This window comes from Syngnathus floridae, chromosome 8 (assembly GCF_059516105.1).
Source record: "Syngnathus floridae isolate MCC-2025c chromosome 8, RoL_Sflo_1.0, whole genome shotgun sequence".
Classification (NCBI taxonomy): Eukaryota; Metazoa; Chordata; class Actinopteri; order Syngnathiformes; family Syngnathidae; genus Syngnathus; species Syngnathus floridae.
Genome location: NC_142420.1, coordinates 13605719 through 13622160, shown reverse-complemented (window position 1 = coordinate 13622160; position 16442 = coordinate 13605719). Strand labels below are relative to the sequence as shown.

General features: G+C 51.6%; 1 protein-coding gene across 7 annotated transcripts in view; it reads right to left on the bottom strand.

Annotated features, from left to right (window-relative positions):
• crfb2 (cytokine receptor family member b2) overlaps positions 1–16442 on the bottom strand; it is an 81644-nt gene that overhangs the window by 53645 nt on the left and 11557 nt on the right. For all 7 annotated transcript variants that reach the window (XM_088382077.1, XM_088382073.1, XM_088382075.1 and 4 more), the window contains one exon: positions 8141–8316. In XM_088382077.1, the coding sequence (XP_088238203.1) occupies positions 8141–8316 (176 nt within the window). The remainder of the gene's footprint in view (positions 1–8140; positions 8317–16442) is intronic.

Below are 16442 nucleotides of genomic sequence, written 5' to 3'. Positions count from 1 at the left end.
TGTGGTACAATGGTGTTGAATGCAGAACTGAAGTCCACAAACAGCAATCTCACATACAAGTCTCTTTTTTCCAGGTAGGTGAGGGATGAGTGGAGGGCAGAGCAGATTGCATCGTCAGAGGACTGTTTGGCTTGGTATGCAAATGGAAGGGGTCAAGGGTGGGGGGGAGAATGGATCTGATGTGTGTCATGACAAGCCGCTCAAAGCATTTCATGATGATGGGTGTCAGTGCCACGGGGCGGTAGTCATTGAAGCAGGATGGGGCCAAAGGGGTCGGGTGCAGTGTAAGCTGGGCGGCTGCCAAAGGCAGGGACCTTGGCGGGACGATTCCCCGGCTGCAGAAGCTGGCTCTTGGGACATGGAATGTCACCTCTCTAGCTGGAAAGGAGCTCGTTCCGACTAGACATAGTCTGACTTGCCTCCACACACAGTTTGGGTTCCGGTACAAGCCCTCTCGAGAGGGGCTGGACTCTCTTCCACTCTGTATTTGCCCACGGTGAGAGGCATCGAGCAGGTGTGGACCTACTTATTGCCCCCCGGCTGGGCGCCTGCACATTGGGGTTCACCCCGGTGAACGAGAGGGTAGCCTCCCTCCGCCTTCGGGTGGTGTGGACGGGTCCTGACTGTTGTTTGTGTCTATGCACCAAACGGCAGCTCAGAGCACCCACCCTTCTTGGAGTCCTTGGAAGAAGTGCTGGAGACCGCTCCTTCTGGGGACTCTATTGTTCTACTGGGTGACTTCAATGCTCACGTGGGCAATGACAGTGAGACCTGGAAGGGCGTGATTGGGAGGAACAACCCCCCCGATCTGAACCCGAGCGGTGTTCTATTATTGGACTTCTGTGCTCGACACGGATTGTCAATAATGAACACCATGTTCAAACATAAGGGTGTCCATGTGTGCACTTGGCACCAGGACACCCTAGGCCGCAGTTCAATGATCGACCATCCCCGATGTCCACGCAATGTTGTAGAGGCGACTCAGCCATGACAGCCCCACAACATCAAGATCCTTTAAGAACTCCTGGCAGATCTCATCCACCCCTGGGGCCTTGCCACCTAGGAGTTTTTTTTAACTACCTCAGTGACTTTAACCCCAGAGATTGGAGAGTCCGCCTCAGAGTCTCCAGGCCCTGCTTCCACAATGGAAAGCGTGTAGGTGGAATTGAGGAGGTCTTCAAAGTATTCTCTCCACCGACTCACAACGTCCCGAGTCGAGGTCAGCAGGACGCCATCTCCACTATAAACAGTGTTGACGGTGCACTGCTTCCCCCTCCTGAGACGCCGGATGTTGGACCATAATTTCCTCGAAACCGTGCGCAAGTCATTCTCCATGGCCCCACCAAACTCCTCCCATGCGCGGGTTTTTGCCTCAGCAACCACCGAAGCCGCGTTCCGCTTGGCCATCCGTTACCTGTCAGCTCCCAAAATGGCCCAATAGGACTCCTTCAGCTTGACGGCATCCCTTACCGCCGGTGTCCACCAGCGGGTTCGGGGATTGCCGCCACGACAGGCACCAACGACCTTACGGCCGCAGCTCCGGTCGGCTGCCTCAACAATGGAGGCGCGGAACATGGTCCACTCTGACTCAATGTCCCCCGCCTCCTCCGGGACGTGGGAAAAGCTCTGCGGAGGTGGGAGTTGAAGCTCTTCCTGACAGGGGATTCTGCCAGACGTTCCCAGCAGACCCTCACAGTACGTTTGGGCCTGCCAGGTCGGACCGGCATCTTCCCCCACCATCAGAGCCAACCCACCACCAGGTGGTGATCAGTTGAAAGCTCCGCCCCTCTCTTCACCCGAGTATCCTAAACACGCGGCCGCGAATCTGATGACACGAGTCGATCATCAAACTGCGGCCTAGGGTGTCCTGGTGCCAAGTGCACACAATGGACATCCTTATGCTTGAACATGGTGATCTAAGATGGCGGCACGTGCACACGCAGCGACCTCTCCCTGTCCCACCCGAACTGTGTTTTGTTTGTTTAATGAGCGTTTCTCCGACAGTTTTACGTGTTTGTCTCGTCTTAGTACGTCGTGCTACAGGTGCAGCAGGCAGGTTCTACTCAACATCGGCAAAATCGAGTTTTGCAGCGTTCTGAGCTTTGAAACAGAAACAGGAACTCTGACTACTCCGGCCTGACACAACGCCGGACTCACCTGCTACTCTTCCCCCGGATAGAAAGCGTTGGAAGCGGTGTGCGAGGAGGCAGAAGAGGGGCAAGCGCGGAGGCGTCCGGGCCAGGCTAGCGGCCAACCCAACTCGCCCGGCCGTGCCTTCCATTCATCTGGCGAATGTTCGATCGCTGGACAACAAAATGGATTACATTTTACTGCTGAGATCTACGAACCGGACAGTGAGTAACTGCTGTGTGCTCGTATTCACTGACACTTGGTTGACTGTCAACATTCCAGACTCTGCTGTGCATCTGGAGCAGCTAGCGTGCTATCAAGCGGACCGGGCCATTGTAAAGGGGGGAAAATCGCGAAGAGGAGGAATCTGTGTCTACATCCGTGACGAATGGTGCCTGTATGCAGTTGTTGTATGCAGGCACTGCTCGTTTGTGATCATTAAGTGCCGTTCTTTTAAAGTTAAAGTTAAAGTCCCAATGATTGTCACACACACAACTGGGTGCGGTGAAATTTGTCTCTGCATCCAACCCATCCCCGAAGGGAGCAGTGAGAAGCAGCGGTGCCGCGCCCGGGAATCATTTGGTGATCTAACACCCCAATTCCAACCCTTAATGCTGAGTGCCAAGCAGGGAGGCAATGGGTCCCATTTTTATAGTCTTTGGTATGACCCGGCTAGGGTTTGAACCCAAAACCTTCCAGTCTCAGGGCGGACACTCTACCACTAGGCCATTGAGCTGGTCAAGGGATTCCCTTTTAACTGTCAAGGGAATTTACTGCGATTCTGCTAGTCGTGGTATACATCCCGCCTTCCAACATTGAAAGCGACAGGATCACGGCTCTTAGTGCACTGTACCAGGCTGTCAGTGAACAACAGATGGCGCACCCTGATGGTTTCATGCTGGGGATTTTATTCATGCTAACCTAAAATCTGTGTTTCTGAGGCTTCACCAGCATGTTAATTTTCCAACACGTGGTGACAGCTTCCTGGACCTGGTCTACACTACACGTAAAGGAGCTTTCAAAGCCAGCGCCCTCCCCCATATTGGGCTTTCTGACCATATCACTGTTATGCTTATGCCTGCATACAGACAAAGAGTGAAAGCATCCAGGCCGGTTCGCAAGCGGGTAAGAGGGTGGCCTGAGGGTGCCTCTGATGCGCTTCGGGACTGCTGTGACGCAACAGTCTAGGGAATGTTTAAGCAGGCAGCCACTTGCAACAATCAGACGGACATAGAGGAGTATAGTGACTCTGTTTCCTCTTACATCTCGAAGTGCATTGATGATGTGACCCACACAAAATGCATCGTTGCTCGGGCTAACAGGAAGCCATGGCTGACAGGGGCTGTCCTCAGGCTGCTGAGGGCCAGGGACAAAGCCTTCAGAGCTGGGGATGAGGCTGGCTTGAGAACAGCGACGGCCGACCTGTCCCAGAGCATCAAGGAAGCGAAGAGGGCGTTCTCTTGCAAGATTACCGCCCACTTCAAAGACAGCAGGGACGCACGGAGCCTATGGCAAGGCATTCAGACCATCAAAGACTACAAGCCCGCGCCACAGATCTCTGAGGGCAACATCCGTCTGCTCAACGATCGGAACCGCTTCTTTGCTCGCTTCGACGCTCAGAACAGCACTTGCTCGCTGAAGACCCCTCCCCCTCCACACGAGCAGCCCCTGTGCCTCACTGCCGATAGCGTGAGGAGGACGCTTGCCGCTATCAACACCCGTAAGGCGGCGGGCCCAGACAACATCCCTGGTTGAGCGCTGAAGGACTGTGCTGGGGAGCTGATGGGTGTCTTCACGGACATCTTTAAAATTTCCCTGCAGCAGGCCATCGTCCCATCATGTTCAAAGGCTGCCACCATCGTACCTGTGCCCAAGAAACCTGCTCCATCCTGCTTCAATGACGACCGCCCCGTGGTACTGTCACCCATCATCATGAAGTGCTTTGAGCGGCTTGTCATGGAGCACATCAGATAGATAGACCCCTTCCATTCGCATACCGTGCCAAACAGTCCTCTGACGATGCAATCTGCTCTGCCCTCCACTCAACCCTCACCCACCTGGAGAGAAGGGACTCGTATGTGAGATTGCTGTTTGAGGATTTCAGTTCTGCATTCAACACCATTGTACCACAGCGACTCATCTGCAAACTCGACAAGCTCGGCCTCAGTACCTACCTCTGCAACTGGCTACTGGACGTCCTCTGTCAGAGGCCTCAGGTACTACGTGGTGGCGACAATATCTCCGCCAGCATCACGCTGATGAGCACGGGGCCCCCCAAGGCTGCGTGCTCAGTCAGCTGCTCTTCACCCTGCTGACACATGACTGCACTGCAACTTACAGCAGCAACCAGCCAGGGTCAAAGTCAATGGAACAACGGGACGCTGCCGCACTTTTAACGAAGGCCTTCCACAAGGCTCAGTCCTGTCTCCTCTTCTCTTTACAATCTTCATCAACGACCTGCTTGGCTCCTTTGAGTCCACAACACTTGTCTCTGCATATGCTGATGACTTGGCGCTTGTCTGTAGCAGCCATAATAAAGTTGAAGTAGAGACCCGATTGCAGCTGGAGGTCGACAAAGTTGCTGAATCGAGCTCAGATAATCGCCTCAAACTCAACACATCCACGTCAGAACTTGCGTTCTTCACGATGGACTCTGCTGAAACAAAATGGTGCCCGAACATCAAGATTGGAGAGTCAGTGCTTAAAACGAATACAACTCCCACCTTCCTGGGGGTCACATATGACCGACAACTCACTTTCAATGAACACGTCCGGCAAGTGAGCCAAAACATCCAAAAGCGGTCACGACTGCTTCAAAAATTGTCAGGTACCACATGGCGCTGGAAACCATCAGATCTTTGCACCATTTACATTACAAAAATGAGAAGTGTGGCCGAATACGCAGCCCCCGCTTGGGCTCCGTGGATATCCAAGGACAACATGAAAGCACTGGAGAGAGCTCAACTAAATGCAGCAAGAGCAATAACCGGACAGGTCTGGTGTACTCCAACACCTGCAGTGCTCCATGAAGCCCAACTCCCACCCCTTTCCTTACGCCTCCAATTCCTGTCAATTCGAAAAGCCGATGAATGGGCCCATCTCCCTCCCGAAGATGACAGACGACAGTTTTTCTACAAATCTGTCCATATGAGGTTAAAACGTATCAACTGGCGCAATTTTACCACCCCTGCCCTATCTCAACTCAACCTCCTGACAGACACCGCGGAAACTGTACATAACCCTAACATTCCGTGGTCCCTGCCAACCCTTCCAACCACCCTTTTTACTCCCATCCTCAAATCTACCACACCATCCCAACAGCTTGCGGCAGCGGAGGCAACCATCGCCCGGAATGGTCTTACCGACCTACTAATATTCACGGATGGCTCTGTAATAAACAGCGTACAAAATGGAGGAGCAGGTGTGATAGTTCGTCGTGCTGATGAAACAATCCACGTGTGGCACGTTCCCACCGGGACCTTTAGCAGTTCTTTTCAAGCTGAAAAGTCTGCTATGACTGCCGCCATCTCCTGGCTAAATCAATATGACGACTGGTCCTTGGTCTCTATCATCAGTGACTGCAAGTCGCTGGTCCAAGCGCTCAGTAATCCCTGCCCCTCTGACCCCGACATCATATCCCTTCAAACCACCCTTGCGGCTTTCCCCAACAACAAACAGATACAAATCATCTGGGTCCCAGGTCACTGCAACCTCGAGGGCAACAACCTCGCCGATGAACAAGCAAAACTTAGCTCCTCGCTACCCCAAGATGAATGCCAGCTGGATAAATCAACACGCCAAGCAATCATCCGCAGGAGCTGCGCCCCCCCTCCCTCAGATCACCCCCGCCTAATCTCCCAATATCCCAAAAACTCAACCCACTGGAGAAGGCCTCTTTGTCGAAAAAAGACCTCACCGATCTGATCCGTTTTGGATCCGGACATCACCCTACGCTCAGAAGGTGGCTACATCTAATGAGGAAGTGTGACGACGCCCGATGTCGACTATGCGGTGAAGAGGAAGAATCCGCTGAACACCTCTGGCTGTGGTGCCCTGCGCTGACGTCAGAGTGGTACTACCGACAGCTTGGTTCCTCCTTCAGTGAACTCTCCAGCCTCCCTAAAGCAAGCCTCGCGCTTCTGCGGATTATCTTTAGGCGCCTCGAGTGACTCACAGACAGACAGACAGACAGACAGACAGACAGACAGACAGCATCAACCGTGTGCTGAAATATGCCGACGACACGACTCTGGTGGGTCTCATCACCGAGGGCGACGAGACTCAATACAGGTCGAAGGTCGACCTTCTGGCCACGTGGTGCAGGGACAACAACCTCCCGCTGAACGTTAACAATACCAAGGAGATTGTTGTTGACTTCAGGAAGGGTCGCACCCAACACCTGCCACTGACCATCGACGGTGCTGTGCTGGAGGGAGTGAGCAGCACCAGATTCCTGGGGGTGCACATCAGTAAGGACCTCTCCTGGACCACCAACACTGTATCACTGGCGAAGAAAGCTCAGCGCCATCTGTACTTCCTGCGGAAACTCAGGCAACCAAGTGCTCCTCCGGCCATCATGACCTCATTCTACCGTGGCACCATTGAGAGCGTCCTCTCCAGTTGTATCGCTGTGTGGGATGGTAGCTGCACTGAATACAACATGAAGGCCCTGCAGCACATAGTGACAACAACTGGTAAGATTACTGGTGCTTCACTCCCCTCTCTGAAGGACATTTACACCTCCCATCTCACCCGCAAGGCGACCACGATTGTGTGTGATGTGAGTCACCCCGCTCACTCTTTGTTTGGTCTTCTGCCCTCTGGAAAGAAGTACAGGAGCCTGCGCTCCTGCACCACCAGACTCACCAACAGCTTCATACTCCAGGCTGTTAGGATCCTGAACTCTCTCCCCCCTCCTGCATAACGTCCTGTACTTTTGCGCTATTCCGACTGACTGCTGTATGCAAACTTGCTCCATTTTTGCTCCTCTTATCTATTATGTTGTTTGTTTATTTATTATTTATTCATCGCTTTTATTTATTCATTGTTTGTGCCTTCTTGTTTTTACTTTTTGTGTTGTTTACTTGTATGTATATTGTGTACTATGTCTTGTGACCGTGGGATCGTGGGAAACTTAATTTCGATCTCTTTGTATGTCTTGGCATGTGAAGAAATTGACAATAAAGCAGACTTTGACTTTGATGGTGTTCATTATTGACAATCCGTGTCGAGCACAGAATTCCAATAATAGAATACCGCTCGGGTTCAGATCGGAAGGGCCGTTCCTCCCAATCACTCCCTTCCAGGTCTCACTGTCATTGCCCACATGAGCATTGAAGTCACCCAGTAGAACGATGGAGTCCCCAGAAGGAGTGCTCTCCAGCACTTCCTCCAGGTACCCCAAGAAAGGAGGGTGCTCTGAGCTGCTGTTTGGAGCATGGACACAAACAACAGTCATGACCCGTCCCCCCACCCGAAGGCGGAGGGAGGCTACCCTCTTGTTCACTGGGGTGAACCCCAATGTGCAGGCGCCAAGCTGGGGGGCAATTAGTATACTCACACCTGCTCGACGCCTCTCACTGTGGGCAACTCCAGAGTGGAAGAGAGTCCAGCCCCTCTTGAGAGGGCTTGTACCGGAACCCAAACTGTGTGTGGCGGCAAGTCCGACTATGTCTAGTCGGAACTTTTCTGCCTCGCACACCAGCTCGGGCTCCTTTCCAGCCAGTGAGGTGACATTCCAAGAGCCAGCTTCTGCAGCCAGGGATCGGACCACCAAGGTTCCTTGCCTTTGGCCGCCGCCCAGCTCACAATGCACTCGACTCCTTTGACCCCTCCCACAGGTTGTGAGCCCATGGGAATGGGGACTCACGTTTCCTTTTTGGGCTGTGCCCGGCTGGGTCCCACGCTTTAGGCCATAATAGGTTAACACATACAAAATTTAATTACTTTAAATAAATATTAAATAATAATTACATAACTAAATAATTAACGAAAGTAAAGTGTCACTCACTGTCTTTGATTGGCTGGAATCCAGGATGCGTCAATGGCCAAGAGGCCTGAGTTTGCAGCTTGGCTGTAACCTGGGTTATGTAGAACTGCCATGGGTCGGAGAAGGCTTCTGTCATGTTACAAACCAATGGGTACTGGACATGCTGACAGGCAGCCACGGGGACCCAGGCAGTTCCCCTACAGGATGAAAATATAGGAATGCAAGCAATCTTCAGTTTCTGTTTTTGGATAAATTGAGACGAATTGGTCTGTGTATTCAAATTCATGGCGGCGTGCATTAATTAGGCAAATACAAGACGAGACAAAGAAATTGTAACATCAAGTATTGACCACACTTCACCACCCTAACCCTTTCCCCATCAATACCTCAATGTGGGATCTCCAGAGGTACATTTTAAGATGCAGTTGAGGCATTGAGGGGGTCTGGTTTGGTGATAAAAATAAACGAATCAATAAGAAATACATTTATTTTGATGGCTGATGGGGACATAATACGTAAATATAATATTAGTTTTCAATGTTACGCGGATAACACCCTATTATATATGCCGTTATCGATGACAGATCCATGAGACTGTTGTAATCTTGAGGCGTGCCTTGCGGAGATCAAGCAATGAATGTCTCTCATCTTCCTTCGTCTTAACCCAGATAAAACTGAGATGTTGATAATTGGTCCAGCTCGTTATCAACACTTATTTAATGAAACCACTATAACTATAGATAACCGTACTATCACTCAGAGCGATACTGTAACTAATCTCGGGGTAATATTTGACCAAACGCTCTCCTTTCAAAAGCACATTAAGAATATAACCAGAATAGCGTTTTTTTCACCTTCGTAATATTGCTAAGATTTGTCTGATCCTCTCGACCGGTGATGCCCAAACTATTATACATGCATTCATCATGTCGCGTCTGGACTACTGTAATGCATTACGCTCTGGTCTTCCTAAGTCCAGCATCAAAAGTCTACAGTTAGTACAAAATGCTGCTGCAAGGCTGCTCTCATGGACAAGAAAATTTGATCACATTACCCCAATATTAGCTAACTTACATTGGCTCCCGGTCCATTTAAGATGTGACTTCAAGGTTCTTCTATTAACCTATAAATCATTGCATGGTTTAGCGCCTACATATCTCGTCGACCTAGTTCCTTACGATCCGTCTCATAACCTCCGCTCGCAAAACGCTAGTCTCTTAGTGACCCCGAGGGCCAAAAAAATGTCTGCAGGGTCTAGAGCATTTTCTATTCGGGCTCCAGAGCTTTGGAATGCCCTACCAACAGATATTAGAACTGCTACCTCAGTAGAAACATTTAAGACACGTTTAAATACACATTTCTATGATATGGCCTTAAATTAACCTGTAGTGGCCGATTTGGCTGGAGTTTGTTTTCGCTCCTTCTCCCCCTCCCCCCACGGTTAGGTGACACCCAAGCTGTCAGCGGCTATCTGGATTCTTGTGGACCAATTTAGGATGAGGGAACTGCAGCTTACTCTCCTCGAAGACACTGCCAGGACAATCGAGGGCACCTCCGGCAGCTCATCGCTTTGACTTGGGCATCCACTTTTTCATTGATTTTCATATTACGTATTTTATGTGCCCTCTCTGCATCCATTGTAGCCTGGTGATCCTGAAAGGGGGATCCTTCCATCTGTGGTCCCTTCTCAAGGTTTCTCATTTTTCCCCTGGTAGGGTTTTTTTGAGTTTTTCCTTGCCCTTTTGGGAGCTTAAGATCAGGGGATGCTTTGAGAATAATTGCCAATTGTTTGTCTATGTGAAGCCCTTTGAGACTGCTTGTGATGTATGGCTATACAAATAAACTTGACTTGACGACATGAGATTCATCATGTCTTTGTAATACTACAAACAGACTATTTTGTTCAGACAATACCATTTTTAGATGTTACCTGCTGACAGTTTTGACTACTACTCCAGTCTTCTTCAGAGCCGCCATACGACGTGCTGCTGACGTGTCATTTAACCATTAGCCAGCTCGGCAGACCTGTCATAGTCCGCCGAGCCAGCCCCTCAGCCTTTGGTGGTCTTTGGCTTTTCATGTAAAACTGACAAGTCTGCCAATGGATAAATGACACATCAGCAGCACGTCGGTTGACGGCTCTGAAGAAGACTGGAGTAGCAGTCGGAACTGTCAGCAGGTAACCTAAAATTTTTATTGTCTGAACAAAATAATCTGTTTATAAAGAAATGAATTTGATAAAACACTAAATTAATGAAATAATAGCAACCTGACCCCAGATAGACTTTCACCCCTCACTATCCGCAGTAATACAATTCTCTCCACGGACACCTTCAAGTTCCTGGGAACCACAATCTCTCGGGACCTGAAATGGACCGGCCACATAGACTCTGTCCGGAAAAAGGCCCAGCAGAGGCTGTACTTCCTGAGACAGCTCAAGAAGTTCAACCTGCCGCGGGAGCTGCTGAAGACCTTCTACACTGCCATCATCCAGTCTGTCCTCTGCACCTCTATCACTGCCTGGTTTGGATCGGCCTTCAAACAAGACAAGCACAGACTGCAACGGACAATAAGGAGTGCAGAAAAGATAATTGGAATCAACCTCCCATCTATCCAAGACTTGTACCTGTCCAGGACCAGGAAACGTGCAAGTAACATCTCTACAGATCCTTCTCACCCCGGTTGCAGTCTCTTTGAACTACTCCCCTCCAGACAGCGTTATAGAGCTGTGTACACTAAAACCAGCAGACACAGAGACAGCTTCTTCCCCCAAGCTGTTGCTCTGATGAACTCACACCACTCTTAGAGTCTCAGAGTCATTACTGTGCAATAACATCCTGCTCTCCACACTTTTTTTGGATTGTCTACATTGTTTGTACTGTGTGTCCTCTCTGCATCCATTGCAGCCTGGTCATCCTAGAGGAGGGACCCTCCCATCTGTGGTCTCTTCTCAAGGTTTCTCATTTCCCCTAGCTGGAGTTTTGAGTTTTTCCTCTTGGGAGTTTAAGATCAGGGGATGTTTGAGAATATCTGCCATTTTTCACATGTTCTGAGTGTTGTTATTAGTCACCTAAATGTTGAACAGAGGCTGTGATTTACCGAAGTCAAATTCCTTGTATGGCAAGCTCAAACATGGCGAATAAAAAACTCTTGAATCTTGAATAAGCAAAAGCAAACGTATGGATTGAACTCACTCATACTCAGTACTTACAGTACAATCAATTGCAATCAACTTGGATTGAGCAATAATTGAATATCAGTATAAATCGCAGCAGACACCTGAACAATATCAATAGAAATTGCACTCAATAAAATATAAATAAAATAAAATCTAGAAGCAAACCCTGACCATGAAATTTAGCGTGTTGTAGGAAGAGGCTACAGCATGACATTACATTCATGCCATAACTGTCATGCGGTCACGTTTATTTTTCCGGATTTCTGTCTTGTCTGTGTCGTAACTTCACTTCCTGTTTTATTTTGTCATCCCTTCCGTTTCAGTTCGTGTTTCCTTCCTCTGTTTTCGGTTGTCTTGTATTCCCTGATCCCGATTGTGTGCACCTGCGTGATTGGCGCTAATTGTCAGCACCTGCGTCCCAGCCCTTTTGTGTGTATTTAGTCCGTGTCTTCCCTTTGTCTTGTGCCAGTGTGTCTTGCCTCGTCCCGACCACCAGCGATTCCTTGACGTCTGAATTCCCAGTAAGATTCCTCCGTTTTGTCTCGCCACAGAGCGACGCCTTTTGTTAGTGCCTTGTTCCCCATAGCCCTTTTTGTCTCGCCCGAGTGCGACGCTTTTTGTTTGGACTTTTTGCCGAGTGTTTCCCTCGCAAGAGGCGCCTTGAGTTGTATTTTTTGATCTTCAGTTGTTGGAATAAATCAGAGAAAAGAAAGACTCTGCATCCGAGTCCTCCGCCTTGTTCCCTGCCTGACAGTACACACTGGCCAGACATGGACTCGGCAGAGTCGGAGCACCTGTGCTCCGCAGTGCGCTCCCACGCCTCACAGCTCGCCCAGCACCAGAGGGAAGTGGGCAATTTGGGCGAGGAGATCCGAGGGCTCGCGAAGAGCCAAGCAGATTTCAGAGGGGCGGTCGCCGCCCAGGTAGGAAAGCTGGGTCAACAACTGCAGGACGTGCTCTCGCTTTTAAACGTGGGACCAGCAGCGACCTCCAGCACACCCGCTGCTTCCCCCGTGACTCCCCTTGCCTTAGCTCCCAGGACCGGCGGTGCCAGACTGGCTCCTCCAGAACGCTACTCCGGCGAACCCGGCCTTAGCCGGGCCTTTATCACTGAGTGCGAGATGCATTTTGAGAGGTCCCCGGCGGATTTCCCCACCGAACGCTCCAAGGTGGCCTATATGGCATCGTACCTGACGGAAAGGGCCCGCACGTGGGCCACGGCGGAATGGGCCAGGGATTCCATCTCCTGTTGCTCTCTCCCCGCTTTTGTCGGGGCTCTGCATACGGTGTTCGACCCGATCTCCGCTGACCGAGAGAAGGCTCGGCAACTCTGTCAGATATCCCAGGGACAAGAGACCGTCGGAGATTACGCCATCCGTTTCCGCACGCTGGTCGCGGAATGCGGCTGGAACGCGACGGCGCTGTATGACATCTTCCTCAGAGGCCTTTCTTAATCCATACAGGATCAGTTAATTCCCCTGGATCTTCCCACCGATCTCGACGCCCTCATCGCTCTGGCTATCCGCACCGACAACCGGCTGCAAGAGTGGAGGAAGCACCGCGGAAGCAGGAACGCCCCCGCCTTCGTGCCAGTAGCCGTTCCTTCCGCCCTAGACGCGAACCACCCCAGGCCGGACGGGGATCGGCAGCACCAGGAGTCGGAACAGATGCAGTTGGGCAGAGCAAAGTTGACAGAGGAGGAGAAGATACGACGACGCCGGGAAGGTAGATGCTACTACTGCGGTGAGCTCGGACACCTCCTCCTCTCCTGCCCGGTGAGGAGGACCCTGAAGGTAAGCGCCTTCTCTGCGGCTCTGTCCCCGGGGCGAGTTCTCCCCAAGGGCAGGATTACACAGCTGGGAAAAGAGATAGAACTTGACGTGCTAATAGACTCAGGAGCTGATGAAAGCTTGATAGACTGGGCATTTGCTCGCCGATGGGGAATAAAAACTGACCTGCTGAACACTCCCGTGAACGCCAAGGCACTCAATGGACAGACACTTTTTGAGATAACACACATAACAGAACCTGTCTCGCTGTCTCTTGGGCCCCACCATGAGAAAATACGACTACATGTCGTGACCTCCCCAATGAACCCCCTCATTCTCAGGTATCCATGGCTTCAACGCCACAACCCCGCTATAGACTGGGGATCAGGGGAAATAACGGGATGGGGGCCCAACTGTCACGATTCCCGTATCAAATCTAACCCGCACGCTGTGCCTTCTGCTCTAGACTCGCAAACTCCAGACTTGACCGGGGTTCCCGCGTGTTACCACCAATGGGCCGAGGTATTCAGCAAGGCCAAGGCTACCTCCCTACCTCCCCACCGTCCGTATGATTGCGCCATTGAACTCCTGCCGGGCTCAACCATACCCAAGGGGAGGCTTTATTCCCTTTCAGGACCCGAAAAGCAGGCCCTGAACGATTATATAGACTCCTCTCTTCAAGCAGGGTTGATTCGACCGTCATCGTCGCCTGCGGGTGCGGGGTTCTTTTTCGTGGGCAAAAAGGACGGCACCCTACGTCCCTGTATTGACTACAGCCCCCTCAATCAGATCACAATCAAAAACCGGTATCCTCTCCCCCTGATGTTGACCGTGTTCAAGTCAAGTCAAGTTTATTTGTATAGCCCTAAATCACAAACAGTCTCAAAGGGCTTCACATAGCCAAAAATTGACAATTATTCTCAAAGCATCCCCTGATCATAAGCTCCCAAAAGGGCAAGGAAAAACTCAAAAAAACCCTGCCAGGGGAAAATGAGAAACCTTGAGAAGGGACCACAGATGGAAGGATCCCCCTTTCAGGATCACCAGGTTAACCAGCACCGTGTTCGACCAATTACAGCAAGCCCGGGTGTTCACGAAGTTAGACCTGCGCAACGCGAACCACCTAGTGCGCATCCGGGAGGGGGACGAATGGAAGACGGGTTTTAACACACATCGAGGACACTTTGAATATTTAGTAATGCCATTTGGCCTCACCAATGCCCCAGCGGTGTTTCAGGCCATGATAAATGATGTTCTGAGGGACTGTTTGGATCGATTTGTGTATGTATATTTAGATGATATTTTGATTTATTCCCCGGATTTGGAGACCCATAGGTCTCACGTCGAGACTGTTCTGCGACGCCTCCTTGACCACCAGCTGTACGTGAAGGCCGAGAAAAGCGAATTCCACACAAACACAGTATCTTTTCTCGGTTTCATCATAGCCCCGGGCAAAGTAAAAATGGACCCGGCGAAAGTTAGCGCGGTAACTGAATGGCCTACCCCTGACTCCCGCAAAAAGGTGCAACAATTCCTGGGCTTTGCCAATTTTTATAGGCGGTTCATCAAAGGCTTCAGTGCTACGGCGGCTCCCTTGCATGCGCTAACGTCCCCTAAGGTTCCATTCTGCTGGTCGGCGGAGGCGGCCTTCCAGGAGCTGAAGAACCGCTTCAGCTCCGCTCCTATCCTCACGCTTCCCGACCCGTCACGACAGTTTGTGGTGGAGGTTGACGCTTCCAATCAAGGGGTAGGGGCCATTCTATCCCAGAGGGCCAAGAATGACAACAAGCTCCATCCGTGCGCGTTCCTGTCCAGACGGCTGACTCCAGCCGAACAGAACTACGACGTGGGAGATCGCGAACTGTTGGCGGTAAAACTGGCATTAGAGGAATGGAGACATTGGTTGGAGGGAGCACAGCAGCCCTTTCTGGTCTGGACAGACCATAAAAAATTAGAGTACATTAAGACGGCCAAGAGATTGAATTCTCGCCAAGCCCGCTGGTCACTCTTTTTCAATCGATTTAACTTTACTTTGTCTTACAGACCGGGATCGAAAAACACCAAGCCTGACGCGCTCTCCCGTGTCTACAGCCCAGGTCCGGAAGTTAAGAAGCCCGAACCCATTCTGCCTCCTCATTGCATGGTAAGAGCAGTGACCTGGCCTATCGAAGGCCTGGTGCAGCAGGCCAATGGCAACGAACCACCCCCTAGGGGGTGCCCTGAGAACAGACTGTTTGTTCCCGATCAATTACGGTCCCAAGTTGTCCATTGGGCTCACACCTCCAGACTCTCCTGTCATCCGGGCATGCGCAGAACCCTGTATGTCGTCCAGCAACGATTCTGGTGGCCCTCCATGGGGGCAGATGTCAGAGAATACGTCTCAGCCTGTCCCGTCTGCGCCCGGAATAAGAACTCCCACGGCGCCCGTATGGGGTTGCTGCATCCCCTCCCCATTCCATCGCGCCCGTGGGCAGAGATCTCCATGGACTTCGTCACAGGGCTTCCGCCCTCAAATGGGCGAACAACCATACTCACTGTTGTAGACAGATTCTCGAAGATGGCTCACTTTATCGCTTTGCCCAAGCTGCCGTCCGCTAAACGAACGGCAACAGTAATGATGGACCACGTATTCAGGATTCATGGTTTCCCAAAGGACATTGTTTCGGATAGGGGTCCCCAATTCATATCCAGGTTTTGGAAGGAATTTTGTAGGCTCATAGGGGCAACCGTGAGTCTCACATCGGGCTATCATCCGGAGGCGAACGGGCAAACATAACGCATCAACCAACAGTTGGAGACGGGTCTCCGCTGCCTTGTCTCCCAAAACCCCTCCTCGTGGAGCAAGAACCTCACCTGGGTGGAGTATGCCCACAACTCCCTGCCCACCACGGCTACAGGTATGTCACCGTTCAAGTGCGTGTATGGCTACCAGCCCCCAGTCTTCCCTGACAGTGAGCCGGAGGTGACGGTGACCTCGGCCCGCGCCTTGGTGCGCCGCTGTCGTCGTGTCTGGTCGGCGGCGCGGGCCACGCTGATCCGCCAGGGGGACCGCGTCAAGCGGATGGCTGACCGAAGGAAACGTCTGGCGCCCGTGTACCAGCGGGTTCAACGTGTTTGGCTGTCCGCCAAGGATCTTCCCCACCGGGGGGACTCCAGGAAGCTAGCGCCTCGCTTTGTGGGTCCATTCCCCATTGCCAAGGTCGTGCACCCGGCCGCGGTGCGTCTCCGCTTGCCCAGGTCCCTTGCAGTCCACCCCACTTTTCATGTCGGGAAGGTCAAGCCGGTAGTGGACAGTCCGTTGGTGCCAGATCCTGCGCCGCCCCCGCCTCCGCGGACGGTTGGAGGTGGGACGGCCTACACGGTGAAAGAACTGTTG